General features: G+C 39.9%; 1 protein-coding gene across 1 annotated transcript; it reads left to right on the forward strand.

Moving 5' to 3' along the window:
* The first annotated feature begins 664 nt into the window (after positions 1–664).
* Positions 665–27,949, forward strand: LOC121424924 (eukaryotic translation initiation factor 2-alpha kinase 3-like). Its single transcript, XM_041620815.1, has 16 exons — positions 665–1,053; positions 3,545–3,674; positions 4,261–4,458; positions 5,023–5,153; positions 5,950–6,157; positions 6,864–7,017; positions 8,104–8,373; positions 12,270–12,399; positions 13,910–14,113; positions 14,716–14,838; positions 15,623–15,769; positions 16,333–17,266; positions 17,686–17,853; positions 18,541–18,642; positions 20,100–20,162; positions 26,462–27,949. Exons 1-16 carry the CDS (start codon positions 821–823, stop codon positions 26,618–26,620), a joined length of 3,354 nt encoding a protein of 1,117 aa, XP_041476749.1. The 5' UTR covers positions 665–820; the 3' UTR covers positions 26,621–27,949.
* Positions 27,950–27,971: the final 22 nt, after the last annotated feature.

Below are 27,971 nucleotides of genomic sequence, written 5' to 3' on the forward strand. Positions count from 1 at the left end.
AGGATAAACAGACGACACAATGAATTAACAAACCAAATGTATTTATGCAGCGATAATTACGAAATGCAGAATTACAAGCTAAATGTATAGAATAAAGTGAAATATAATAATCTGTCGTAAAAATACCAACAAACTATTTTGTTTCTACGTTGTTTCTACGTTGATTGCAGTGCATCTATAGTACGAATACTTTAGTGTTCATATTTGTGAATTAACAGCGATTTTCATGTCAAATGAATGTTGATTTTTTTCGGTAATCCATTTTTTACAGCCCATCCTAATTTACAAGTTCATACTGTTTGTGAGTCCCAGCTGACAGAAATAATTGAATCAATTACTGTAAAAAAAAACACCAGATGTGTTTTTTTTTACCGTTTTATTTTCAACAATTTTTGTAAGAGCAGCAATATTTTCATCCGCTTATCATAATATAGGAAACTTTAAATCACATTTATTCCATAACAATCTAATAAATATGTCATATAGGATTTTTTTTTTAAATTGTGAATGTTGCTTCATCCCCCCCCCCCCCCCCCCCCCCTCCCTCCTCCTCCCCCCCCTCCCTCCTCCTCAGGACTCCTCTCGATCCGCCGCTCTCGAAGGTGTATTCATGTTCGGATATCGGATCGGATGATAGTATTTGACCGGTCATGGATCAGTAGTCACGTGATCAACAAAAAAACGTAAATACACGTCAGGCTAATCAACACGGAAAGTTCCACATCATTCAACTTTTCAGATTGAAAGGTATTGTAGGAGTGGTGACTCATTGTTCTCGAATCTAATTTTGACCACTCCCGATTGAAGCAGCAAATGTTTGATGGATGCTGCTAACAATAGAGCAAATCTAACGAGGATTTGCTCTCTTTTGGCTTGCATCATCATCTTCACGAACATTTCGCAAGCCGAATCGGCCGAGCCCGAGGGGAACCCCGGGACTTCAGGCGAGAATAACAACAGTGAGCGTTTGAGTGGCAGCTCCAGGCTTCAGAATGCTGTTCATCGTTCGTCACCAGAAAGTTGTTCAGCCTCTCACTCACAGGGTGTTAATAGGTGATTACTGAATTTAAAATGGGTACTCGACTTGAAAAGAAGTTGGTTTAAATTAAAAAGAATAGAGAATTTAATTCTAAGTTCTCTTACTATTAGTATTGTAAGTTATTTCAAGTAGACTCTACCTTTGGTTAAACAGGTAAATGTGAAAAGTTTGTGGTAAAAATAGCAGGAAAAATATTAAAAGTTGTACAACGCCTACCTACTACCTAGCTTGTACGCGATCAAATGGGAGGCTGAATGTCACACATTCGTACCATAGCACACAAGACGTACCATCCAAAATGTACCATTTCACGGCTTTAGGAATAGGAGGTGACGTCACAATGCGATTTCATTGAATAAGGTGACAATGCACGTACAGCAGGCTGTCTAAATGTAATGCTGTCCAAGATCATGTGCGCCTGTTGGATTTTGCTTTTCGCTTTCAATATTTTTTGCTCCCTTTTCATAGATTACTGGAGGGAAAAAACTTTCTTTTTTTTTCTTCATACTTTCACTAGATTCTGAGGCGTTGTACAACACAAATAGCGAATATTCTTATTCGTGCAATGGTGCGAGATTTCGCATGAGGTGAAAGAAACGCTCTATTCAACGAGGCGTTTGCCTCGTTGAATAGAGCATCTTTCTTTCACCTCATGCGAAATCTCGCACTCATGCCTATTCGCTATTTGTATAATATTTATTGGTGAGGAAAATCCATTAAGTTAGATCTGACTTGTTAGAATTTAAAGTTTTGGACTTGTGATGTCATAATGATCTTGCACACCAGCATGCCTGAAAATCTGCAAGAATCTTCAATCCTGAAGGAGGCAGATTTAACCCGAAGAAGAAGAAGATGCCATACCTAGCGATTTCGCTTACAGTATGAATGATTTGAAAGCTGTGGTAGGTCCAGTATGTGGGGAGGGGCACTTGTTCACTGCAACCATCCTGCCTGTGGGGAATCTACAGGTAGGACTATGGTATGCCATTGCTGTACATATCACACACTTTAAAAAAATCATTAAAATATCCCTTTTACGACCAAAATTACTAATTTCCCCCGGAGGGGCCACTTACATTGACGAGTGGATACCATGCGCGACCAAAAAAACACGTAAAAAGGATGTCTTTTTCACGATGGAGCACGTTACGTACGTAACGTGATAAGGGTGTCAAACACACAAAAATAATGAAAAAAGGGTATCTATTTCGCTAGGAAAAATACGTGTTTAGGGTCGAATTTGCGGGGATGATAAAACAAAATTCAAATGTTTTATAAAGGATGTCCTTTTTGCCCCAACACTTCGTGTTTAGAGTCCGATTTGCGCGAGGTGTAGAAGAAGGGGTCGTACTAAACCAAATAAGGTAAAGCCGACGACCGAAGGACCCGTATAACAATAAAACATTCCTGTACTTGTTTAGGGGTTCGTTTCGGGGAATATTTGCCAAGAGTATAATGTTTTGTTTCCAATACTTGTTAAGGGTAGGGTTTCACATGCCAATACTTGTTATGGGGTGCATTTTCAGAATATGGAAATTACGTGTTTAGGGTGCTTTTCGAGACCCCATGGTCGCGCATGGTATCCCCTTCTGAATGGAAGTGGCCCCCCCGGGTAATTTCCATAGAGTTGTAATTTTGTTTTCATTAGTAACCTAGGAATAATTTTTGTATTCACCAGAGCGCTCAAAAACTTGAATTTTGGGCATACTTTTTTTGTACGCCCTCTAATGGTGGAAAGTAATATGGCAAGAAAATTTTCATTTTTCAATCTCTATTTTTGATTAAGGAAAAATTGAAATTGAAACTTTATTTACCACAATCTTCATAAAAAACATACAAATCAAGGAGTATAAATATTTCAATAAAATACATTATAACAAAAGTGAGTATATAATTTAAAGAATTAAATTTACTTAAGAGCCAAGTTATATGATGAATAGCTGTAATGAAAACTGACAGTGTAAGAAAATCAAGCATTTGTCCCATGGAAAAAGAGAAAATTAAGCCAAACATTGCCACCCTTATTTTGCCACACATGGATATGTAACTGAGAACAAGGTTATGATATAACCTTGTTCTCATGAGTGGGGAGGGGGGGGGGGCATTTTTTGTGCAGTTGCTCCTCAGGTGATGACCTTTTATTGATAAAAAAAACCCTAAAAGGTGGAAACTGGATCATATAAGCTGGAATCTGAATATTTCTCAGTAAAAATGATCATTTTTTACTTATGATTAGTTATGAAAAAAATGTATGTAACACTCACTAAAGCCAAAGGTGCTGTTTAAATTCATTTCTGGAGAATATGAAAATGAGAAAATAGATTGTATATTCAGTATTGAACAAGATTTTATTTGAGTATGATGCATATTTTCTATAGAACTTAGTCCAAGATATCTTGGGCATGTGGCTCATTAGCTCAAACATATGGTATGCTTTTGTTTATTTTGCTTTTATTACAGTTTAATCATATATATATATATATGTACCTTTGTTTTCTATGCCAGGCCTCTGATGATCCTGAGCACGGTGGATGGGAAGGTTCTTGCCTTGGACATCCAGAATGCTGGCCAAGAGCAGTGGAGTATGGATGCTGGAATTGGACCTCTACTCTCATCATCCATCAGTCAATTTGAGGTAGAGAAAATTCTCCTTTTTGTTACTAATGAAAAAGTTTCACTAACTGAAAATGAATTAATCGTACTCTTGCAATCAAATAAGGTGTTTTTTCAATGTGAAAATGTTGCTTTGAGAGGGATAAGCTGCATACATTTGTTTCAGCATATTTTTAAAAAGTGTTTTGGTCAATGAAAAAATGTTATTGTTATGATACAATAAAAAGAAGCTTTATTTTATTTTTTACAGTACAAATATTAATTTGATTAGTGTAATGAAACTTAAAATGATAAAGTACCTTGTAAAACTTGTGACATTGACGAAAACCACTTTTGATAAGTATACTTTCCAAACACAAATTTCAGTCATTAAGGCGGCAGAGGAGTTGCAGCATTGTTGAAGAAATTCTGGTGAAGACAGAAGAGGATGATTTCATTAGAAATAGAACACCACCAATCTCTTAATGTTATTTCCATCTGAATGATTGATTTCCATCAATTGTCAGTAACAAATATACCGCATAACAAAAGTGAAATTATGATTTAAAGATAGAGGAGATAGTAAGGAAAGCATAAGAGCTTTATTATGCTCCTTGATATTCTTTCAGATCATGGGCCCTGAAGGAGTATACAAGGTGATACCATCATTGAACGGGGGTCTGTTCAAATGGGATGGGGAGACTCTTGAAGCAGTTCCGTTCACAGCAGAATCCCTCCTCAGTACCTCCTTCAGGCTCAATGAAGAGACGATGATGGTCGGTGGCAAGGAGATCAATACGTTTGGCATCAATGCTAGAACTGGAAAGGTATGTTGGGTTGATAACAAGAATCTTTTCAAATCTTCTTTGTAATCAGATATAAGATTCTTTAAAAAAGAATTTATAGATATTTCTCTGGTTCAATTGTTTTTTAAATGAAATAAGGGTCATTAAATCGTTCCTCTTTTTTTTTCTTTTTTTTTTACATAATTTATGTTTTCATGATATTAGATCAGAAACAATTACAAGTAATCAAGTTGATTTTGAAAATAAAAGTAAATATTTTCAGAAGGTCAACTTTGCAATAGAAAACACAACTACATAGATCAAATCAAGGATGGTACCTGGTATTACATTATCATATTTGAATATGTTTAAAAAGTGCATTATTAATGGAAATATCTGCAGTATTTTGGGGATTAGTATAGAATGTAGCTCAAATTGTGAAATTTTTCATTAAGTTTTTGAGTGATTTTTTTGTTAATTTTTTTTTCAGACGATACATTTTGTGAAAAGTTTATTTGGAAGACAATAAAGATGGAGAAGTGCTAGTCCGTTATTAAAATTAGAATTTAATTGCTTTTTAACTTTTCTCTATCCTAATCCTCACAGTTGCACTATATTTGTGGTACTGGTGGATGCCAACTGTATGGAGACGAAGCTGCCGATGACCAAGACATCATTGTCATTCAGCACACCAGGCAAACAGTGAGGGCAGTAGACCAAAGGAATGGCTTAGAAAAGTAAGTTCAAAGATTCAATCAAATGAACACTTGTCAAAAAATGGTGTTGATATGCAAAGTGCGGTTGCATGTAACTTGCTGTTGGGAAAACAAAAAAACTTATATGAATGAAACAATTTATTTTTATTATTTATTGTATATCTCACAATATCAAATCTTTTTTTTTCATGATAAGCTTGAAACTTATGAAAATAATTACAATGATTGATGATGATACTATTAAACATTGAAAATCAATCATAAATCACTAATATAAAGAAAGTATTTACCGGTATGCACTTTTACAAAGAAGATGTAAATTAGTGAAGTAAATATAGATATCTTGTATACAAAAAAGTACAATTTCTATGGAACAAAATTCATCATCAATGTATTGAGTTTTCTGCCCAATATTGGACTGTTTTAGATTCATAGTGCAGATTTAATTAGCATAAGTGTTGTGATTTGTCTCACCATATCTGAACACTGCGAAATGTTGCCTAGTTAAGTTAGAAGAGACAAAATTTTTTTTATTAATCTCTTCTCTTTTATAACATTTAGGATGATTATTTTAATGCCCATGTAAAAAGATGGGTCTGCATGATTGATGATATTAATGTGGGTTCTTGTTATTTGATAAACTATCTGAATCTCAAACAACAACCGGTCAATAGTAATAACCATACGTACCAATCTAAGCAAATTTTCTGGTTAACTGAAATAAATGACTGGTCATGTGACATATTTCAGCCAATCATTAGATGAGGATCCCTATCAGCATTTTATAAATCTTTAAGTGTAACTATGATATCCTCAGATGGAATTTCAGTGTCGGTCAGCATGATGTTACCTTCCTGAAAGGAAAGCACCCTACTAACGATGATCTCGAGGACGATGATGATGAAGTGGTATGCGAGGTGGAGAATGATGACGTAGACATCCCATCGGTGAAGGTTGACATGGCAACCAAAACGGTCTTTGCTCTCGGTGGGCCTAGTGGGAGACAGCTTCTTTGGTCTCACAAGGTAGGGAATTTATTAAAGCAACTATGCAACATGCGCCATTAAACGGCGCCATCTCGAGATCTTAACTACCTTGCTTCCAAATCCAGGATGCAACAATTCCTTCTGATCTTGAAAACATCCATACTAGAATATTTGCTAAGAAATGGAATGTTTTTAGTAGGATTCCAGGCTTTACTATTGTCTAATAGAGATCAAATATACATGTTTCTTATTTATTTATTTTTTTACCAAAATTCACTTTGTTTCATATCATTTGATGAAAGCAGACCATATACATCGGTGTTATTCTAATGAATATAGCCCTATGACAGAAGTTCCATTGTGATCTGAGTACAATGACCCATGTAGATCTCTACAAGATTTAGTGTTTCCTTTGGATAGATTTTTCTGCCTTTGGGATTAACAAAACATATGCATCAGGTTCTCAGTCTTCTTCCTATCCAGAAATCTCACCCCGCGCATCTCTCTCTGTCCTAAAAATCCCTGTCTCATTTTGGCTAAGTCACCATGTCTCACTTCCATACAGTATCACTGATCTCGCCCAAGTCTCTACAAACCATTGTAGTTTTTACCTCATGTAATAATAGCAGGGCCTGCTGGGAGAACAGTTTTTAGAACTGAAGTGGCTTCCCTGGGTAAATATACCTATATTGTTATTGTTATTACATGTAGTATTATTATTATATCTCTTTGTCTTCTGTACTAGTTGGAGAGTTGCATAGCCAGTGCTTGGACAATCCAGGATGGAGTAGTGAGTGAGGTTGACCTCTTTCAGCCTGTGACCCTTGGCCTTGCTGGGGGTGCTGACCCCCAGATGACCCCTTTCTTCTCGGATTATTCACAGCCCATGCTGTTTGTAGGTGAGTAGGACATATGGGCCTAAATTCACTGGCACTACCAACCAGATGAATATCTCTGATTTTGATAAGCTTTTTTGATTCATTGGATTGCATAATAAATGCGAAAGACAGAGGAAAAAAAAAGGGTTTTGAAAACCATCAGTTGAACAAATGGTTTTTATGCAGATTTCCTGTATGAATTACGTTTTTTTATCGCGTTTATAAAAAAATGACCAATGCTGATGCGCAGCTTTTTTCACAGTGCGCCAAATTAAAGCCTGTTGCCATGGTTGAGTAAGCTATATTCATATTTATGAGACCACTGTTTTTAAATGAGACCACTCTCCACTTAGTGATTTTGGGTCATTCCTATCCTATCTTATCAGTTACAAGTATTACATTCACTTAAACTTGACTGATCTAAGCATTTTAATTGATTTGTTTTAAAGAAATCTTTTTTTTGTAAGGCTATACCCATTTTGTTTTATATCCACTTGTGCTAAAACCATCTACAGTTGGTTACATTCTTTGATGAACTGGTTATGAATCAAATTTTGGATTGACAATGTGCAAAATAATGAGTAAATGAGGCGCAAATTGGACCACGCTGATACCGGACTAAATGAAAATTAGACTCCGTGGGAATTAGACCAAGAGCAGTGTGGACAAGGTGGCAATAATGATAATAATAATTGGCTTTTATATAGCATGATATCAATCTACGACTGCTCAAGGTGCTTCACAATTATGATTACCCTGTCACTGGTTTCATAGCTTATTTTAGCAGCCTGTAAGGCACACACTTGCTAATCCAACCACAATGATGGTTGTTTCCTACTGGTTCCCAATTTGCACCTGGGTGAGAGTGGCAAAGTATGGATTGACGCCTTGTCAAAGGACACTAGGCCATGTTGGGATTCGAACACCTGACCCTCTGATTACAAGGTGAGAGTCGGAACTGCTAAAGCACGGCGCTTCCACCAAATTAGACCAAAGTGATAGTAGACCAAATGGGTTCGACCCATGTGGTATTAGACTGATAAGTAGACCACCTGCATAGACCAATAGAATAATTGACTCATTCATACTTTACATCCCTCCCCACAGGCAACCACATGAATCAGCTCTACGTCCAGCCGTCGTCCAACACCAACTCTGAAATATCCCAGGCTGCTTGGGCAGCCCATAGAGGGCGGGCTAACCCTGAGGATGGGAGTCTCGTAGCTCCGAGGGTACGCTGGAGACCTTACGCATACACCTCAGTGTCCAGGACACCCCTGATGGTGGCAGCTAAGAACGAGGAGAACCTGCAAGCCAGCAACAAGGAGAAGGGAGAGTCTAACAAGGATGTCACTGTCTGGAACCAGTACCCTTTCGGTAAGAATCCTTTTGAATATAAAAATCGTTGGTTAATTAAAAGGAGATATTGTAAAGGATTCAGTATTGTTTTAAATTGTATTTCATGTGTAATATGTAGGCAATTCCCATAGACTCCAGCTATATAGCAAGGGTTGTATAAGTGTATTGTATTTGTTAGCAGAAATCAAATATTTAGCATGATCTTGATAAATACAGATTTGCTTGATGTAATAGTATCATGTTTAATATCAGAAAGGGAAATTTTATTATCTTGATATGGATATTAGTAATAAACAAAGTTTACATTACATAGTGACTAATACATGTATCATGGTGACCATTTAAAGCTTGGTTGTAAAGAGGCAAATGTAGATAAATGTCTCACACTAGGACTCGGACTCAAACCTAGGTCCTGTAACATAAACGTTAGCGATTGATCGTATACTTGATTTTTACGATTGATTATACATTGTGGTCAATGCAATCAATTGTAATGGTATTCTTCTGCGATGATTGCTACGCTTTGTGTTACGGGCCCCCGGTCTACAATGTGTGAAGTGTTTACTAGACAACAGCAAGTTTCTGCCATTCATTTACATACAACTGTTGTAAAAGGAGAGACTGCAGTTTGTTATAGCCTACCCTTTTTTACTTCCGGTATTCCTTACTTTGAGTGTGTTTATACATGAACCTCTCGAATCAGCCAACATGAGTGTGAATTTGTGTTTGTGTTTATACAGAGAATTTAAAGGTAAATACCAGTTGTGGTAACGCTTCCAAAGTGAGTTTGAACAGAATCCAATGAAATTACCCCATATTGTTTGTATGTATGAATAAAATATATGGGCAATTCCATGGAAAATGATCACTTTAGAGAAAAAATGAAGTTTAAGATTTCACTTCAGCAGTCAAATTTTCTTAAAAAGTAATCTATAAAGTCTCAATTTCCAATAGAAAAATCGCAATATTGATAAAATTTTGTAGTTTTTTCCATCATAAAAAAAATAGAATAGTAAATTGCAAAATGTAAAAAATGTGGCTATTTTTAAAAAATTCATCTTTCCTGTCTTTACTAAAAGCAAACAAGGTCCCAGAGGTCTCTTTTAACTTTTGAATAGTTGATTAATGTTTAAATCAACAGAAAATAATCGTTAAATTTTATGCCATTCATCAATTTTAGAGAAATCTGTCTTCAGATTTGTGTGATTTCTTTACCATTATCAATGTCATGTCCGTTACGTTTTTCACTTAAAGTTTTCACAGCTTACAGGAAATTTGTCTAAAGGTACTGCAGATTCAGATTCTATGTTAGAATTAAACCCCCTACCATGTGTAGCAATCATTTTCCCTTACCACTTCTCATTTTCATAAAAATGGCGTAACGGACATGACAATTCGCGTAACGGACATGACGCCTTATATATGGCAAAAGGCAGCATTCACAAAAACAAAATATTAGGCTCAGTGTCACAGACTGAGGTCAGCCTCAATTGTTTGAGGATAGCTGAATGTAATATTTCCTAGAATCTGCATGTCTTTCAAGCTATTTTTAGAAGTTGGTGAATGATGAAAGTTCAGCTCTTGTTCTGGTAGATTTTTCTGAGAATTAACGGTATGCCACATAATATTAGGATAAGATGCAGCTATATCTGGCAACATACTCAGATCACAATCTGCATCATTTGTGTTTGAACAAACATTTGATTATCTTAGGTTTTTGCACTGACAGTTTGGAGCATTATAAAACTCCAACTTGTGAATTCATGATCATTGATGATATTACTTCAAAGTATCTGACTTTCACCAACCTCTACATACTTCTTCAGTGATGGCATGGGCTCACATTTAAAAGCAAGTTTGTATTCGGATATCTGTGTTACATGATGTAGCTCTATGAATCCATGAATCTACAGTGGCACTTCTTTGCAGTATCACAAAGCAAAGGGGCCGTGGAAAGAATGTGGCGCGATCAATAAATTATGTCATCATAGTAGTATTTTGGTCAGCCATAATCAAGATTTGAATGATGTATCTTCAATTGTACACAAGCAGCGCGGACAATACAACAAAATTAGATACAGCCACATTTGTCAGCAAGCAAGATCGTACGATTAAGAACATCCAAGATTTGATGAAAGGATGATTATACTCAGGATGATAGTTATTTTGAATGAAAAAAAAATCTCAGAAGCTATTTACAAACATTCTGATTACCTTTCAACTCATACATAATCGATAATGAAAAACCGGTTTCCAGGTACTGCTATTAAATTTTTTATTAAAATACCTTTTAATACCATTTTTTGTAATCTTAAAACTGACATTAACACTAGTACATGTTCTTTATCATACAATACATTCCATAATATCATCTTGGATTTATACAGGTCTGGTATATTTTGTTTTCTTCTCACAAAAAATGAGATTTGGTCTGCTCAGTGTGCAGTAGTGGTATGATAAACATTGTATTCAATATAAAATTATCACTTAGGCTATAGCTATTAAATTAATGATACCTGCTAATAATATCTACATATTTTTCTTTAGAGTGTTAGTAAAGGTACTTTGCTGTTACATAATTACTTTCATTATTCATATTTCTTTCATTTTCAAACTAAGAAGTGCTGATGAAGTTCACTTCATAAGGGTGTCATGTCCGTTACGCTAGTATACTATCAATTATTAAGGCATGAATAAAAAATAATCTTTTCTACCAACTTTTTCTCCTTTAATTAGGTGTGGTGGATGGTAGTAACTTGAAAATACTCATTAACTGTTGTTAACCGGTGTAAAATTAATTTTTCTAAATATTTTTTTGTTTTATAAATATTATACAAAAAGACCCCCTCTCAAATTGCAAAATAATAGGAGATATTACAGATTACCAGTTATGATATGTCTCTCTAACCTCTAGCCTTAACATGTAAACAATTAGACTTGTACCATATCTTGTAACAAAATAATTATATTCGCTTACAAAAAGTGGACGAAACTGTCATGTCCGTTACGCTTCGTGTGTCATGTCCGTTACGCTACATTTTGAGCTAGGAATACAGAATGCACTTAACAACAGTTGTTAAACACCATTTTATGGATAGAGCATGATCTTAAGATTAAATTAACACCAACGTCAGGTGCATGCAATCTAAGAATTCACAGGAATTTTGATAAGCAATAGGAGGTAAAAATGCTTCGTCCATTTCGTGTCATGTCCGTTACGCTCACGGAGAGTGCAATTTCTCCGCAACTGTTCAACGAAACGATTTGAAATTTTATGTGTATGTAACAGATACTTAAATGTGTCTGATAAGCTTAGTAACAATTATCAAAAGACTGCTAATTCTACTGTATAACTCTTTGAATTACAAAAATTTGTCTGAACGTCATGTCCGTTACGCTGGAATTGACCATAGTGGTAGCTGTACTAAAAAGCTCTTGCAGAAAAATGCGTAATTGCTGAGAAATAAGCAAAATAAGCAGGGAATTCCATCAATGTTGGGTATTTTTTGAAGCAATAGTAATGCACTGTCCCACGTATTCTTTTCTGTGTTAGTGATCATCAGAATTATTGATTTTGAGCTAAGATTTCATGATCTTAAAAAGAAAAGTTTACATTAATGTACCCGATCTAGATGTATGAAAATATTTGTACAATTAACCTTGAATTAAAGGACTTTCAAAAGAAACAATTGATTGCTGCAACTACTGTCTTAAAATTCAAGCTTGTGCTGGCTGATTTGCACACTCTACCACAAAAGATGGCGGAAGGAAACACCAGTGAATATGTGGCTAAATACTCTGTTTATACACAGGCAAAACGCTAGGGGCTCCATCGCATCTTCTCGAATCAGCTGGAATGATCTGAAATCTATATTCTCTGCATAAACACGAAGATTTATATTTTGTTCATACAGACAATGGCTACTACCTATTACATCAGCTGACCCCGGTACACATGATGCCTCAGAATAGACAGCTGGAGGGTAATGAAAGCCAAGATGGCGGTTTGGAGATACTCTTCAGTGTATCTGTGTGGACATGGTGGTAAGTTTTTACCTACTTACATTGGATATTGTGTCCAGCCACCCCTAAACCACCAATGAGTCCCCCAAAATGAATTATGAGATTTTTATTGAGATTGATAGAGTACTTCATGGGCCTGTTGCATAAAACATTGCCAGAGTCTTTCAATGTGTTATCGTCAATAATTTCATTTGCCAGAGTTTTTTTATGAAAAATGATATATAACTTATCAAACTTGGTTAACATAATAACCCACTGAAGTACTCGGTCAAAATACCCCAGCATGTGCTTCAAAAAATAAGGAGAAAACAGGGTTTGAATTTCAGGGTTCACTTCACAGAAGCATGAGATTTGCACACTGTGCCATCTCAGTGAAAATTCCAAGCAGTCCGGAAAGAAAACGCTGTCCATGAAACTCTTGTATCTTGTCTTTTATTCAGCTTTACAACATCAAATTTTGACAGAATGAAGAAGAATATTTCTCTTTCTGGGGCCCGTTGCAGAAAGAGTTACGTTTAAACGCAAGCCAAAAAATCAATCGCAAGTCCCAAATGCGCGCTTTTAATTGGTTGAAAATCAAGTTGCGTATGATTTTCAGAGTTGCGTTTGATTGCAACTCTTTCTGCAACGGGCCCCAGATTTTCTAATTTCTATTTTTTCGTTTTTTAATACCTAATAACAATTTTAGTTATTTATAGAGAACCTTCCCTCCCGATTTATTTCCGGGTTTGGATGGCTGGATGCAATTGTTATGTAGACTGGTTGATGGCATATGTGTACAGTCGTATTCACTACAATAATGATCTTCATTGACCTTTGCCATTTTGTGATTGATTGTTAAGCTTTGTGTCACTATACCCAGCTGTTGTGCAATCCTATGATTCTGTACAATAAATTGTATATTAATATTAGAAATTTGGATACTCATTAGCTGCGCAAATTTTTCAGACATCATAAACTATGAATGTATGAAGTGAATGATTGAAGGTATATCATGTCATTATTGATATATTCATCTGCTGTATCTTCTCATTTTATGTTATTTTCATATTATCCAGAATATGATAATGATAATAATAATAATAGCGGCATATTTACCCAGGGTAGCCACTTCAGTTCCGAAACTGTTATCCCAGTGGGCCCTGCTATTATTACCCCGGCTTTAGCACGGCTACCTTGATCGGGCGCTCGAGCATTCGAGGAATTTCTTCCTACCGGGAACCCATTCACCTCACCTGGGTCGAGTGCAGCACAATGTGGATAAGTTTCTTGCTGAAGGAAATTACGCCATGGCTGGGATTCGAACCCACGACCCTGTTTCAATGTCCGATGACTAATCCACTGGGCCACAATGCTCCACATATATAAACTTGATGGTCACAGTTCTCTGGATTAGAAGTTCCCTTTGGATAATTTCTATTTACATAAATGTTTTAAATGATTCTGGAATTGAGGCTTCTTTGTTTGACGGAGTTCATTGACTGCAAGCAAAAAAGGAGAAGAATTCAATATTCCCTGTTATAATTTGCAGGAGAGAAATCTTTGGAACCAGTATGTTGCTTGCTATTGGGATGCAATTGTTCTTCCATTATGTCTTGAAACCGAGAAGAAAGAGGAGAGCAGCGGAGAAAGAAGTCCAGGATGAAGGAGAAGGGACGGAGATGGAGGAGGAGAAACCGACCAGTCCTGAAATCAAAATCACAAGCGAGCCATCAGCTCAGGAGTTCAAGTCAAGGTAAAATACTGATAAAGTTTAGTTTCAATTGATTTCAATTTGTTTATTCATTCAGATATGTATGTTTAAAAAAAAATAGTATACATTGCAATAAATCAGGAATGCATAAAAAGATAAATCTCAATATGAAATTTTAAATAAAGAAAATGTTGGCTGCATTGAAGGCTCTGTCACATTGCTCCATGTTAATCCTTGCAGATGATTTGGGGGTGACTATTTATCAATGCTACCTACAGGTTTGCCTGCATTGACTGTATCTCACACTTATCTTGCACACCAATGCACATAATGATGTGACAGGGCCTGTAGTATCATATTATTATTGAGAGAACCTGTGTGCATATTCTTCACTCCCTGGGGAGTATTCCAGCAAGTTATGGGGGGGGGGGAGGTGGGCTATAGAATCAATCAGTAGGCAATCTTCATTTACTCTTTCTGTGATCTTAATGTACAGTTAACAAGTTTGAGCATATCAAGTATTTTGGTAAAGGAGGGTTTGGAATTGTCTTGTATGCATATTCTCCACTCCTGGGGAATATCCAGGCCAGTTGCCAAGCATGAGACAATCACCATTTTGTCTTCTTTGTGTTTGTATTATACAGGTACCTAACAGACTTTGAGCACACCGAGTGCCTCGGTAAAGGAGGGTTTGGAATCGTCTTCAGAGCAAAGAACAAGGTGGATGAAAACAGTTATGCTGTCAAAAGGATCACCCTCCCAAATAGGTACAAAATATACTTTTCACACTACAGAAATTTTCCTTAATCCCCGGAAATAGGTGGGGCTAAGGGGAGACCTTATCCCCACCAATTTCCTGGGTTAAGCTTAGCCCATTTTGGTTTCACACTACGTTCTACCAAAGTCTGCTAGCACGGTTTATAGTATGGTACAATCTGGCCCTGCTAAAAAGCAGGGTTAGCCAGCTTATTGCGGTGCAAAGAACTGCAGTGTGAAACCAGTGTGAAACTCCTACCTAACTACAGACTTACTGTATATTATGATCAGTCAATTTTCCTCCTATTAGGGGGAAAGCAAGAATAAATGTTGCAATATTTATTGAAATATGATTTGAAATTACTTGGCTGGCCGCATGTGACTACAACTCTGACACATATCATCACCAATGGATATATTCCCTGAAACTAATCTAAATTTTGTATTATGGAGGTTTGTGGAAATTTGTAACATGTTGATTTAATATTTGTCAAAGTCCGAGTGTTTTTGAAACTGTTATCATACAATATTTCGTCTAATTTCAGGAGATAATATGGCATTGAGATATATTTTTTCATTTGTTTAATGTCTACATTTTGTGATCAAATAAATTAGAAATATCTATTTTCAACACAAATCACTTTCCAGTTTTCCAATGACACTGGCGGCATCACAGGTTCCCACCAACGGCTACAGTGCATCTTTGTATTCTTGCGTACTTCTTTAGAAATCAGAAGCTACATAAATTAATTTGCATTTCTTGTCACTCCATCCTTATTACTTCCATGTTATCAGAGAGGAAGCGAGAGACAAAGTCCTGAGAGAAGCCCGAACCCTGGCTATCCTGGACCACTCGGGCATTGTAAGGTATTTCAACTCCTGGCTTGAAGAACCGCCTCTAGGCTGGCAGGACATTCAAGATAAGGACTTCGTTGGTGAAAGGTAAGTGGATCTTATCTGAAAAGATTGGTTTATATTTGGGGGTGGGGGAGGGGACAAAGATTTAAGTCTAGACTATAATCACTCATGAATTGAAATTAGAGAATGCGTTTAGTTAAAATTGAATCTAGCTGTTGAAGGAAATCAAAATGAATTTTAACAGAATCTAAAAAATGACCCGCTCGAGCGTTTGTACGTAGAAATTAACAAAATAATTGCAAACCACTCTGGTAGAAAATCCATAGTTGCTGGGAAATTATCAACATTAACATGGCTTTTTCATCAATTTAATGGTCTTTTCCAAAGCAATAGTAATTCATGTTCCGATATGTGCCTGTCTGGCAATCTCCAGTGTGGTCGCTTTTCAGCTTCAATTTCATGATTTGATGAAGTTAGGTTTTTGTGAAGGTACTAAATCTAGATCTATGATGAAACAGTGTCGCTTTCATATCATTTTCTTTGCCAATGGGGATTTTTTGCATTGAGTAGTGCAAAATTCTGACTAGCGATGACTTCCATTGTTACTATGGTATCAGAATTTGTTTTTGTTGATCCTTTTGCTCTAGTCTTGCTGGTAATGAGGGGCTCACTTCTATGGACACTCCTGCACTCTTCAACAAAAACAGTGAGCTGATCCGAAACCATGACCAGCTGATGCAGCAGACCGGAGGCAAATCAAGCATTGATGTCAGTTTTAGTCGACTAGGAAAAACAAGGGAGAGTCCTGTCCTTAGATTTGACTTGTCCAGTGAAAGCAGTATCAGCAGTGAGGGCAGGGTCAACCAAAAAGGTGACAACAAGATGATGGGAGTGGAGTCGGAAATCCTCTTTCCTGGAGCCGTTGAGGATTTAACGGGAGGATTCGAAGTTGGAAGTGAGTTCGAAGAGAGCGGGTCTTTTAGTATTGTATTTCAAGGCATTGAAGGGGATAAAAGCCAAAGCATGAGTGTTGGTTCAGACTCCGGAGAAGAGACTCCACAGAATCTAGGAAACTTGGATGGAAGCACTTCAAACAGAAGTACCGACACATCCCTCAATAATACAATGGACGTACCCTTCAAGCAGTATGCCAGTGAGGCGAATTGTGTGAAAGACCTTGATAGAAGCGAATCATTTCAGATATTCTTTGAGGATTCAGGATGCACAGATCAGCCTCAGTATTCAGACTCGGAGTCCACTCAATCGGAAACCTCCAAGTCCTCCAGGAACAGTTCCACATCGAGCAACGCTCCGTGCGTCAAAGGAGGGCATTGGAAAGAAATATCCACTCACCATGCGCGGACACTGAGCCACACCCCCACGACATCGTCAGCGGCGGTGAAAGTCCCGAAGATATACTTGTATATCCAGATGCAGCTGTGCCGCAAGGAAACCCTCAAGGATTGGCTAAGTACTAACACGCTGTCCAGGGATAGGAATAAAGTACTTCATATCTTCCATCAGATCCTGGAAGCAGTCAATTACATCCATGGCTGTGGGATGATCCATAGAGATCTCAAGGTGAGGTGTCTTAAAGGGGAAGTTCACCCTGACAAAAATTTGATGCAAAAAATAGCAGAAAAATTTATTTTAACATATTGATGAAGGTTTTAGTAAATATATTTTTATTTGAAATGTGACAGCTTCTCCATATACTGTGTAGCAAAAAATAAAATCAATGAAATGTCATTTTCTCAAGGAAATTGAAAATATTTTTTCTTGTACAGTACCATCAGTATATCAACAAATTATTTTTGTTTTTAAATCCTCTTAAAATATGAAATTATGCCAAAATGTAAAAAAAAAGTCATTACTTGAACGATTGGAGAGACTCCTTTGCCTTAAGGGTGCTTTAAACCAAATGCTTGCACATGGATTAACTGTCCAAAATGATCAACAGTTAATGAGTTATCTTCTTTGTTTTTTGGGCCATCTGTTAGCCCTCAAATATATTCTTCTCAGTGGATGGTAAGGTGAAGGTAGGAGACTTTGGTCTGGTGACGGCCATCGATACAGGCATGGAAGGGGATGAAGACGCTGTAGACGGCGCACCAGGACACCTCCATACCGGCAAAGTGGGAACACAGCTGTACATGTGCCCAGAACAGGTAAAGTACTGAGACAATAGCTTCTTTTTTTAGCTTATTTTATCCTAAATTTACTATATAATATCATGGGGTTTAGCGTTAATGTAGAAACAATTGCCTGTGTTCAGAAAGTAGGTTTTAATAGTACCATGGTACGTAACCATGGACTATGCAGGGTTTTTTGTAGAGAATAATGCTTCTTGCATCATGTGCATAAGAAAAGTCTAATTGAATGCATGGTTTTGGCTAAGTGCACTATTTTGTGCTTGAATTAAATGCGATAAAACAATAAATCTGCATACTCTATGGTTTTGTACCGATGTCAAGAACCCTCTGCACTGTTCGTTTGAGAGTAGGGGGTAACCCCGGTGTAGTGGTCCACCTGCATCCACCCTAATCTGCTAGAGAGACCCGCTTTTTGCCTCCTAGACACAGGTGACGCCAAAAAATGATAATAATGTACATTTGAAACTCATTTTTGGGCGAAGGGTGTGCTATTTGCATGTGTAGCTTATTCTTGCAACTTCCATGTGATATGGAATAAAATCAAAGTGTGGATATATTTTTGTACTTTTACTTTGTAAAATGATTGGTAATGATTCAGCGATATTATTTGATGGAATGTTCCCTTTATGAGTTGTCATTATCAGTGTGCAGTATATAAGTCATGTGATGCATTCTTTTCTTTCTCTTTTGTTTTGGTGTTAGGTTTCTGGTCAGAATTATGATCACAAAGTTGATATTTTCTCTCTCGGACTCATCTTCTTTGAGCTGTTCCATCCCTTCTCAACACAAATGGAACGCATCATGGTGAGATATACACTTTAAGTTAAAGAAATGATAAGTGTTACCCCTGCTAATTCCTGTCATTTTCCCCTTGCTTTATATACTTGAAATGGTTGTTGTCTCACCTGCGAAGCAAAGTGAGACTATAGGCGCCGCTTTTCCGGCGGCGGCGGCGTCAACATCAAATCTTAACCTGAGGTTAAGTTTTTGAAATGACGTCATAACTTAGAAAGTATATGGTCCTAGTTAATAAAACTTGGCCATAAGGTTAATCAAGTATTACTGAACATCCTAATAGAGTTTCATGTCACATGACCAAGGTCAAAGGTCATTTAGGGTCAATGAACTTAGACCATGTTGGAGGATTCAACATCGAAATCTTAACCTGAGGTTAAGTTTTTGAAATGTCATCATAACTTAGAAAATACATGGACCTAGTTCATGAAACTTGGACATAAGGTTAATCAAGTATCACTGAACATCCTGCATGAGTTTCACGTCACATGACCAAGGTCAAAGGTCATTTAGGGTCAATGAACTTTGGCCGAATTGGGGATATCTGTTGAATTCCCATCATAACTTTGAAAGTTTATGGATCTGATTCATGAAACTTGGACATAATAGTAATCAAGCATCACTGAAAATTTTGTGCAAGTTTCAGGTCTCATGATTAAGGTCAAAGGTCATTTAGGGTAAATGAACTTTGGCCGAATCGGGGGTATCTGTTGAATTACCATCATAACTTTGAAAGTTTATTGGTCTAGTTCATTAAACTTGGACATTAGAGTAATCAAGTATCACTGAACATCCTGTTTGAGTTTCAGGTCACATGACCAAGGTCAAAGGTCAATGAACTTTGGCCGAATTGGGTGTATCTGTTGAATTACCATCATAACTTTGAAAGTTTATGGATCTGATTCATGAAACTTGTACATAAGAGTAATCAAGTATCACTGAACATCCTGTTCGAGTTTCAGGTGACATGATTAAGGTCAAAGGTCATGTAAGGTCAATGAACTTTGGCCATGTTGGGGTTTTTTGTTGAATAACCATCATATCTCTGTAAGTTTATTGGTCTAGTTCATAAAAAGTGGACATAAGAGTAACCATGTATCACTGAACATCTTGTGCGAGTTAGAGTAGTATTCAAAGTCAGCACTGCTGCTATATTGAACCGCGTGATGCAGGTGAGACGGCCAGAGGCATTCCACTTGTTATCTTATTGAAGTGTAAATTGCCATGCATAAAAATATACAGGTAGGTCTGCGTAACACATTCTTCCAGTGAGTCCACAAACAAGACAATTTTACTGGAAGTTTGATACATAAAATTATTTGAAACATCTATATAGGTACATGTATATCGGTGAAGGGAGAGATCTCTTCATGCGTCCGTATTTTTAATATCCTTCTATTTGTTTTCAAGTAACCTTAAATAAGTTTCAAATGACTTGTATTTATATGTTTCTTCATACTTTTCAGGTCATGTGCCGAGCCAAGAGACAGGACTTCCCCAGGAGATTTACGAAAGAACTGCCTTTAGAGGTGAGTGAAACCATTTTAGATGTGAAAAGGTTATTCTCCTTTACAATGGATGAGTTCAGGTTTGGTAATGGTGTTAAGCATAATTCAGAAGGTCCTCTAGCTCCGATACACAATGTAAGTTTATAAAAACAATCAAAATCACATTGTTGATTGCTAAACACCAAGTAAGTAGAAAATACAGAAAGATCTTAAATTCTGCAGATGTCAACGGGTCATCAGCAGCACACCAGGGATCACAAGTGTTTCGGCCATTTGAGTGCTGTACACCTCCCCCTGGCTGGCCAGTGCTATGCTGGAATACCCTGGACAGCACCCCCATTGACACCTAAGTAATCTTGTCCAGAAAGCACTACACTGCCTTCTGAATAACCCAAGCCGAGCCCGTCTCGGCTGCCCCACACATTCTCCTCACCCACTTCTCCCCTTCCCTACCACTGAACCCCATTGCTCGGATCCACCTCCTTGCAGAGACACCCGCAAACCCCCTGCACCCAACCTCGACTGTATGTACCTCTGCTCCCCATCCATTCTGCTCACACTCCTGCTTCAGACTAGCATACTTATCCATTTTCCTCTCCCTCGCCTCTTCTATCCTCGTCTCCCACGGCACCGTCAACTCAACCATCACAACCTTACGTGCCGACCTAGCCACAAGAACCATATCTGGCCGCAGGGCTGTGACCACCACCTCTTCCGGCATAGTCCTATTCCCCTCGTCCACACGTACCTCCCAGTCGTCTGCAACGGCTAACAACCCACCCACACCTTGTCTTTGCCTAGTCTTCCTACACCTAGCCCCCTTCTTGACAAACTCGATGCCCCTCACCCTTGGGGGTCCATTCTTCTTCCTCGCCTCTATCGCTGCCCTTGCCAAAGCTCCCATCTCCTTCAAGACCTGGTTATGCCTCCATGTATAAGTTTGCAATAACCCTCCACAAGCTGACAGGACATGCTCCAATGACCCTCTTGCCTTCCTGCAAACCTTGCAGATGTCGTCCTCCGCACAACCCCACCTCTTTAAATTCACCGGCGTTGGCAGGACATCAAAGGTGGAACTGATCATGAAGCGCACGGCCCCAGACGCCATCGTCCTGAGTTGATCCCAGGAGACCTTCTTCTGCTCCACCTCTTCCCAACGGGTCCATGCACCCTGCACACCCTGCTGTGCAGCTTTTGCCATCCGACATTCCTCCTCCTTCTCCTTGACTGCCTCAACTACCAAATCCCTCCTACCCTTCCTGCCTTGCTTGCTATACCATCTCATGCCAGGACGATACCCTATCCCGCTCCTACCCACTTGGACAGCACCACGCATCTCCTTCCACTTGGCCATTGCCACAGCTTCATCCGTAGCCTCTTCTGCCTTCCACTTCCTCCCTGTACGGATCGGTGGCCGAGACTCCGCTATTGTCTGATCCTTTGACTCCCTCATCATCATGACCAACCTAACCTTCCCAGCCTTGTACTCTTCTACCACTGATGCCATAGGAAGCCTTAGCTTTCCAGTTCTACAATACAATGCTACATCTGTCAACATCCGTGGGACACCTAACCACTTCCGGTAGAACGAGTTCATCTTCTGCTGCATCTTCTCAACTCTGGAAACTGCCACCTCATACACCTGCAGTTGCCACATGATCCGTGGCAGCAGCCCATATTGGCAGCACCACACCTTTGCATTCCCTGGGATCAACGTCCTATCCACCTTCTTCAACCACTCTACAACTTTGTCATAGATCTGCATCCCTCGATGCCTGTCATTCAACTTGTCCTCATACCAACGTCCCAAACTCTTCACCCCTTTCTCAGAAACCTGAGGTATATCCTCGTTTCCAATACGAAACCTCTTCTCAACCACCTTGCCCTTCCTCAACGACACTGACCGACTCTTCTTAGCCTTGAACCTCATCTTAGTCCAACCTACCATCTCCTCAAGTCTATGGAGGCCTTTGTCAACCTGGGACTCATTACTCGACACAATCGTCAGGTCATCCATGAATGCCCTGACAGAGGGAACAACAACCTCTCCAGCCAGCGTCAATCCCTCAATCTCCGAGGACACGCGGCGAGTCAACACCTCCATGCCAAGGACGAACAGCAGCGGCGAGACTGGACATCCCATCGGGATACCAACTTCCAATGCCTGCCACTCCGTCGTGTAAGTCCGGGTCGTGAATCTCATCTTGAACTGACTGTAATAGCTCTGCACCAACTCCTGGATCACTTTCGGCACCCAGAAAATGTCCAGAGCAAAGCTAAGGTACCTGTGCGGTACTGACCCATAAGCATTTGCCAAATCCAACCATATGACATCCACATCCTTCTTTTCCCGTTTGCACCTCTGGATCGACTCCCATATCATCTGGACATGTTCCAAACACCCAGGGAAACCGGGAACCCCAGCTTTCTGGACAGATGTGTCCACAAACCTGTTCTTCATGACAAAGTCTGTCAAACGCCTGGCCAACACGCTAAAGAGTATTTTACCATCCACATTCAAGAGCGAGATGGGCCTGAATTGACCAATACCCTTGGCATCCTTCTCCTTTGGGATGTAAACCCCTTCTGCCAAACACCAGCTGCCTGGGACAATCCGCTTCCGCCAGAGTACCCTAAGGATTTGCCAGAGTACTCTCCGGACACGAGGGCAATACTTGAACAACTTGTAGGACAAGCCATTCTGCCCAGCAGCACTACCAGCTCTAGCCTTCTTCACCACTCCATCAACCTCCCAAAGCCTCAACTCACCCAAGTCGAAACAGATCTCAGGCTCTTGAGGCCTAACCAGTCCTGGCAGCTCGACAAACGGCTCCTCTCGTCTCTCATCACAATATGTCTCCCTCAAATGTCTCTCTAATTCCTCCTTGGGCACCTCCAAATTACCTGAGGCCCCTTCCCCAAACAATCTCTTGGCAAACTTGTATGGATTCCTATAGAAATCCTTCCTCTGCTTTTCCCTCCTCTTTCGCTTCTTGTTCAGGTATTCAGCTCTTCTCACATCCGTGTACCTCTTCTTCAAATCCTCATACAACTCCTTCAAGCTAGCTCTCTCCACCTCATCAGCCTGCCGCCATCTTCGTCGCAGACTCTTCTTCTCTGCCCTCAACTGAGCCATCAAACGCTGCCTCCTTGTCTCTGGTTTACTATTGGTGTCCTCCCCCCGCCTTTCACCACTGTCCCCACAGGTCTTATTCCAAACTCCTCAGCACACAACTCATAGCATAACCCCTCAAACATCCGCATCTTCTTCTCTACATCCCCCAACAACTCAACCTCTAAAACACGTCCGAGCTTACTATCTAACAGTTTCCACTTGTCACTGTTTGCTGGCGGCCACGCAATTGGCTCCTTCCGCTCCAACCCCGCATGCAAAGCACGCTGAGGGTCACTGGCACTGTGGTCTAAAACCTGACCAGGACCTCCCACTGTCTCACCCAGTTCAGCACTGGTGCAGTCGCGCTCTACTGCCATCACGCCACACCTCATTCTTCTCCTGTGAACCGCCACACCTCTTCTCCCTTTGAACAACTTCCCGCACCCTTCACACACACCTTCTTGGTTTCTGTTTGCAAGTCAAACTTTCCGCTCTTTCAAAACCCAATCTGGATTCCTATTCAGCGCGACTCAACGCGAAAAAGCGGATGCGGCGGGTGAGTAGCCTTTTAAATCAAGTGGGCACACACTCACCACTAGGGGTAAAAACCCCTCCCACTGACACCCCTCAGCCCTGGCGCACAACCCTACGCCGCAAATGGGTTACACTTAGAACCGGTAACTCTGAGGGGCCGGTTTTTTGCTCGCTTTTCGCCATCAGGGGAGCCTTCCCTGACGTCCCGTCTCTCCGGGGAGTCACCAGACTATCCTGGTCGTCACTACTCTATTCGCAGTCGTCACCTGGCCTTTCCCAGGCGTCATAAGGACAGTAGAAAATACAGAAAGATCTTAAATTCTGCAGATGTCAACGGGTCATCAGCAGCACACCAGGGATCACAAGTGTTTCGGCCATTTGAGTGCTGTACACCTCCCCCTGGCTGGCCAGTGCTATGCTGGAATACCCTGGACAGCACCCCCATTGACACCTAAGTAATCTTGTCCAGAAAGCACTACACTGCCTTCTGAATAACCCAAGCCGAGCCCGTCTCGGCTGCCCCACACATTCTCCTCACCCACTTCTCCCCTTCCCTACCACTGAACCCCATTGCTCGGATCCACCTCCTTGCAGAGACACCCGCAAACCCCCTGCACCCAACCTCGACTGTATGTACCTCTGCTCCCCATCCATTCTGCTCACACTCCTGCTTCAGACTAGCATACTTATCCATTTTCCTCTCCCTCGCCTCTTCTATCCTCGTCTCCCACGGCACCGTCAACTCAACCATCACAACCTTACGTGCCGACCTAGCCACAAGAACCATATCTGGCCGCAGGGCTGTGACCACCACCTCTTCCGGCATAGTCCTATTCCCCTCGTCCACACGTACCTCCCAGTCGTCTGCAACGGCTAACAACCCACCCACACCTTGTCTTTGCCTAGTCTTCCTACACCTAGCCCCCTTCTTGACAAACTCGATGCCCCTCACCCTTGGGGGTCCATTCTTCTTCCTCGCCTCTATCGCTGCCCTTGCCAAAGCTCCCATCTCCTTCAAGACCTGGTTATGCCTCCATGTATAAGTTTGCAATAACCCTCCACAAGCTGACAGGACATGCTCCAATGACCCTCTTGCCTTCCTGCAAACCTTGCAGATGTCGTCCTCCGCACAACCCCACCTCTTTAAATTCACCGGCGTTGGCAGGACATCAAAGGTGGAACTGATCATGAAGCGCACGGCCCCAGACGCCATCGTCCTGAATTGATCCCAGGAGACCTTCTTCTGCTCCACCTCTTCCCAACGGGTCCATGCACCCTGCACACCCTGCTGTGCAGCTTTTGCCATCCGACATTCCTCCTCCTTCTCCTTGACTGCCTCAACTACCAAATCCCTCCTACCCTTCCTGCCTTGCTTGCTATACCATCTCATGCCAGGACGATACCCTATCCCGCTCCTACCCACTTGGACAGCACCACGCATCTCCTTCCACTTGGCCATTGCCACAGCTTCATCCGTAGCCTCTTCTGCCTTCCACTTCCTCCCTGTACGGATCGGTGGCCGAGAATCCGCTATTGTCTGATCCTTTGACTCCCTCATCATCATGACCAACCTAACCTTCCCAGCCTTGTACTCTTCTACCACTGATGCCATAGGAAGCCTTAGCTTTCCAGTTCTACAATACAATTGATTTGTCCCGGGATCAACTTCATTTTGAGTACTGTACAAGCTCTCATTTTATGCGTAGAGAATGACAGGGGTTCTGCCGTTTTCGCATTTTTGATTTCACGAATCGGGACACACCAAGCTCTTCCTCGGCATTTCAGAGCAGTACCTTCGTTACAACTCTTTTGTTTGTTCAAAGCTAGTCAACACATAGTCTTGTTACGAGGATTCACATTCATGCCTTACTTTTACCCTAATTTAGACAAGGATATAGGGGGGGGGGTCAATTTGACCCCCTCTTCAGATCTCGGCCACTGACTGCAGTAAGGGTTAAGTTCTGGATGAAGAGGGAACTTTCCAGTGAAAGGGACTGTGTTGATCTTGACTCATAGTGATAATGACGATGATGATAATGGAATTAATACAAAATCATAATACATATTTAGTGAGCAGGTATGTTTCATATGATAACATAAATGAAGTAAATTAAAAATGAATAAGAGAAATCCAGAACACTTGATAATTTACTTGATAACTTAGGATAGAAAGAGATGGTTTTCGGGTGACAGTTGAAGGATTTAAGAGAGGTGGCCTGCCGTTTTATTTTTATTTCATTTATTCATTTTCCAACACATGGGCTGGATAGCCCTCTTCAGCCTAACGGCTGTTCTTGTGAGGGGTCCAGAGAAAATATTTTAGAAAATATTCCAGAGTGGGAAAAATATAAAGGGGAACCAGCTGAACAGAGTATAATATCTTGGCTCTTGTTCTACTTATCGGGATATATGTATTAACTATTGTGTATTATGTTATTGTTTTCCTGTTTTGTGTGGAGAGATCTGGGGAGCATTTCATCAACACTTTCATCCTTGATTTTGATTGGCTGAGAAGCACTGTTACTATGGTAACTATCGGATAAAACGTCCAACAAGTCCTTTCATGAAATGCCTCCCTGATTTAAATGAATGTATCACTGAATTGAAAAATTAGTTTACCCACCTAAGAAATAACTTCTCTTTGTTTTCTGTTTCTGCCATCTATCTCCAGGCAAAGTTTGCAACGTGGCTGCTCTCCCACGACCCCGACCTTCGACCCGATAGTGATGAAATCAGTGAAAGTGAAATATGTAGACAATTATACGAGGACTATGTTCCACCTTCGAACCACAACGTAAGAAACAGAGGATTTTCTAATTCGTCAAGATAATGGTAGTCTTCCAAATCAGACTTTATCAAGCAATATCGTGTTACTCCGGAAAACCAGCTATTGGGATGATTTCTTAAAATCAATGTGGACATAGAATCTGTGACTTGTCCACAGAATGGAGAAGATCCCACTGTTAATGATGGGCTCAATATTTTCCGGTTGAGTCTACTATGTGCTTTGATCCACGTCCATGAAGATCTAGGATGCACCCTTGTTCTTTTAGAAGTAACAGCCAATCAGCATGCTCTGAGCAGGTATGATGTCATATGTCCGACCACAATGGAGTTGGAAAAATGGTCTGTTAGCTGTAACGCATTAGCCTCTCCATCACCTCTGAGTTGCCAAATGCTCAATACATCGCTGAGCGAAAGCATGCTTTTAACATGTACCCCATTGCTTACTGGAACCAAGTGGTTCTTATGCAAAGACTTGGGAGGATTCCAGAATTCATTATCGGATGGGTTAAGAAGAAGCACATTTGCAATTAGGAAAGAACCCTCTGAAGTGTCTGTCTACTTTAGAAGTGGATTGTTGTTTATAAGTAATGGAGCTGGCAAGAGGTATTTTTCAACACTTGTCGATGTATATCATCAGAGAAATTAACAGATGTAAATTTGCCATTTCCAAAAATTATGTCCTTGCAAATTAGGTGGTCACAATTTTTAATTCTGTATTTCCGTCGTTTCCGCATCGTGAGGTATTATTTGATGAACTTTGATATGATTAGTTTCCATTGTAGGCCTTAAATCTTACTATTTTTAGAGCTATGGCACATTTCTGTATCACAGTGCAATTGGAACAAAAATATTAAAATGGCATAACAAATCTCCATGGCTAAGCAATGAGGGGTTTGGGGCCGATGAAAAGGGTATCCTTGGCCTTTGATGGGGGCTTTGATTAATTCACACCCTGCCATTTGGGCTCTGCAACTTTGTGATTGTTCGTAAGTCTAATTTTGTAATTGATTCCATTGATCATCATATGTAGTCAATTTAGAAAATCAATTTTATGTTCAATTACAAAGCCATGCATAGTTACTAGTGATCAACACCTGGTGATGAGTAGCGTAGTAGGTTTCACGGTGTACCATGTATCTTTCTTGTGCAAATGTTGGTCCTGAAAATGGCGATGAAGTTATAGGGCGATAGCGAGAAATGCCTTGAATAAATTCTGCAATAATATCTTACATGTAATGTCATATTGAGGACCAACATGGATGGTCTGGTCTCGTCAGAATGATGGATCAGTGGCGGATACAGGTAGGGGCTTATCCGGCCCATGTCCCCCCCCCCCTCTTCATTGAGAGGCACAATTTTTTTTGTTAGGGAAATATGTCATGTCATGTCTTTTT

The sequence above is a fragment of the Lytechinus variegatus genome, chromosome 12, assembly GCF_018143015.1.
Source record: "Lytechinus variegatus isolate NC3 chromosome 12, Lvar_3.0, whole genome shotgun sequence".
NCBI classification, from domain to species: Eukaryota; Metazoa; Echinodermata; class Echinoidea; order Temnopleuroida; family Toxopneustidae; genus Lytechinus; species Lytechinus variegatus.

Bases quoted from the DNA above. Each gene is read 5' to 3' on its own strand.
- LOC121424924 (XM_041620815.1), top strand. From the start codon at position 821: ATGGATGCTGCTAACAATAGAGCAAATCTAACGAGGATTTGCTCTCTT. The intron at 7,018-8,103 runs GTGAGTAGGACA...CCCTCCCCACAG, and splicing joins ACAGCCCATGCTGTTTGTAG to GCAACCACATGAATCAGCTC. The intron at 17,267-17,685 runs GTGAGGTGTCTT...GCCATCTGTTAG, and splicing joins TGATCCATAGAGATCTCAAG to CCCTCAAATATATTCTTCTC.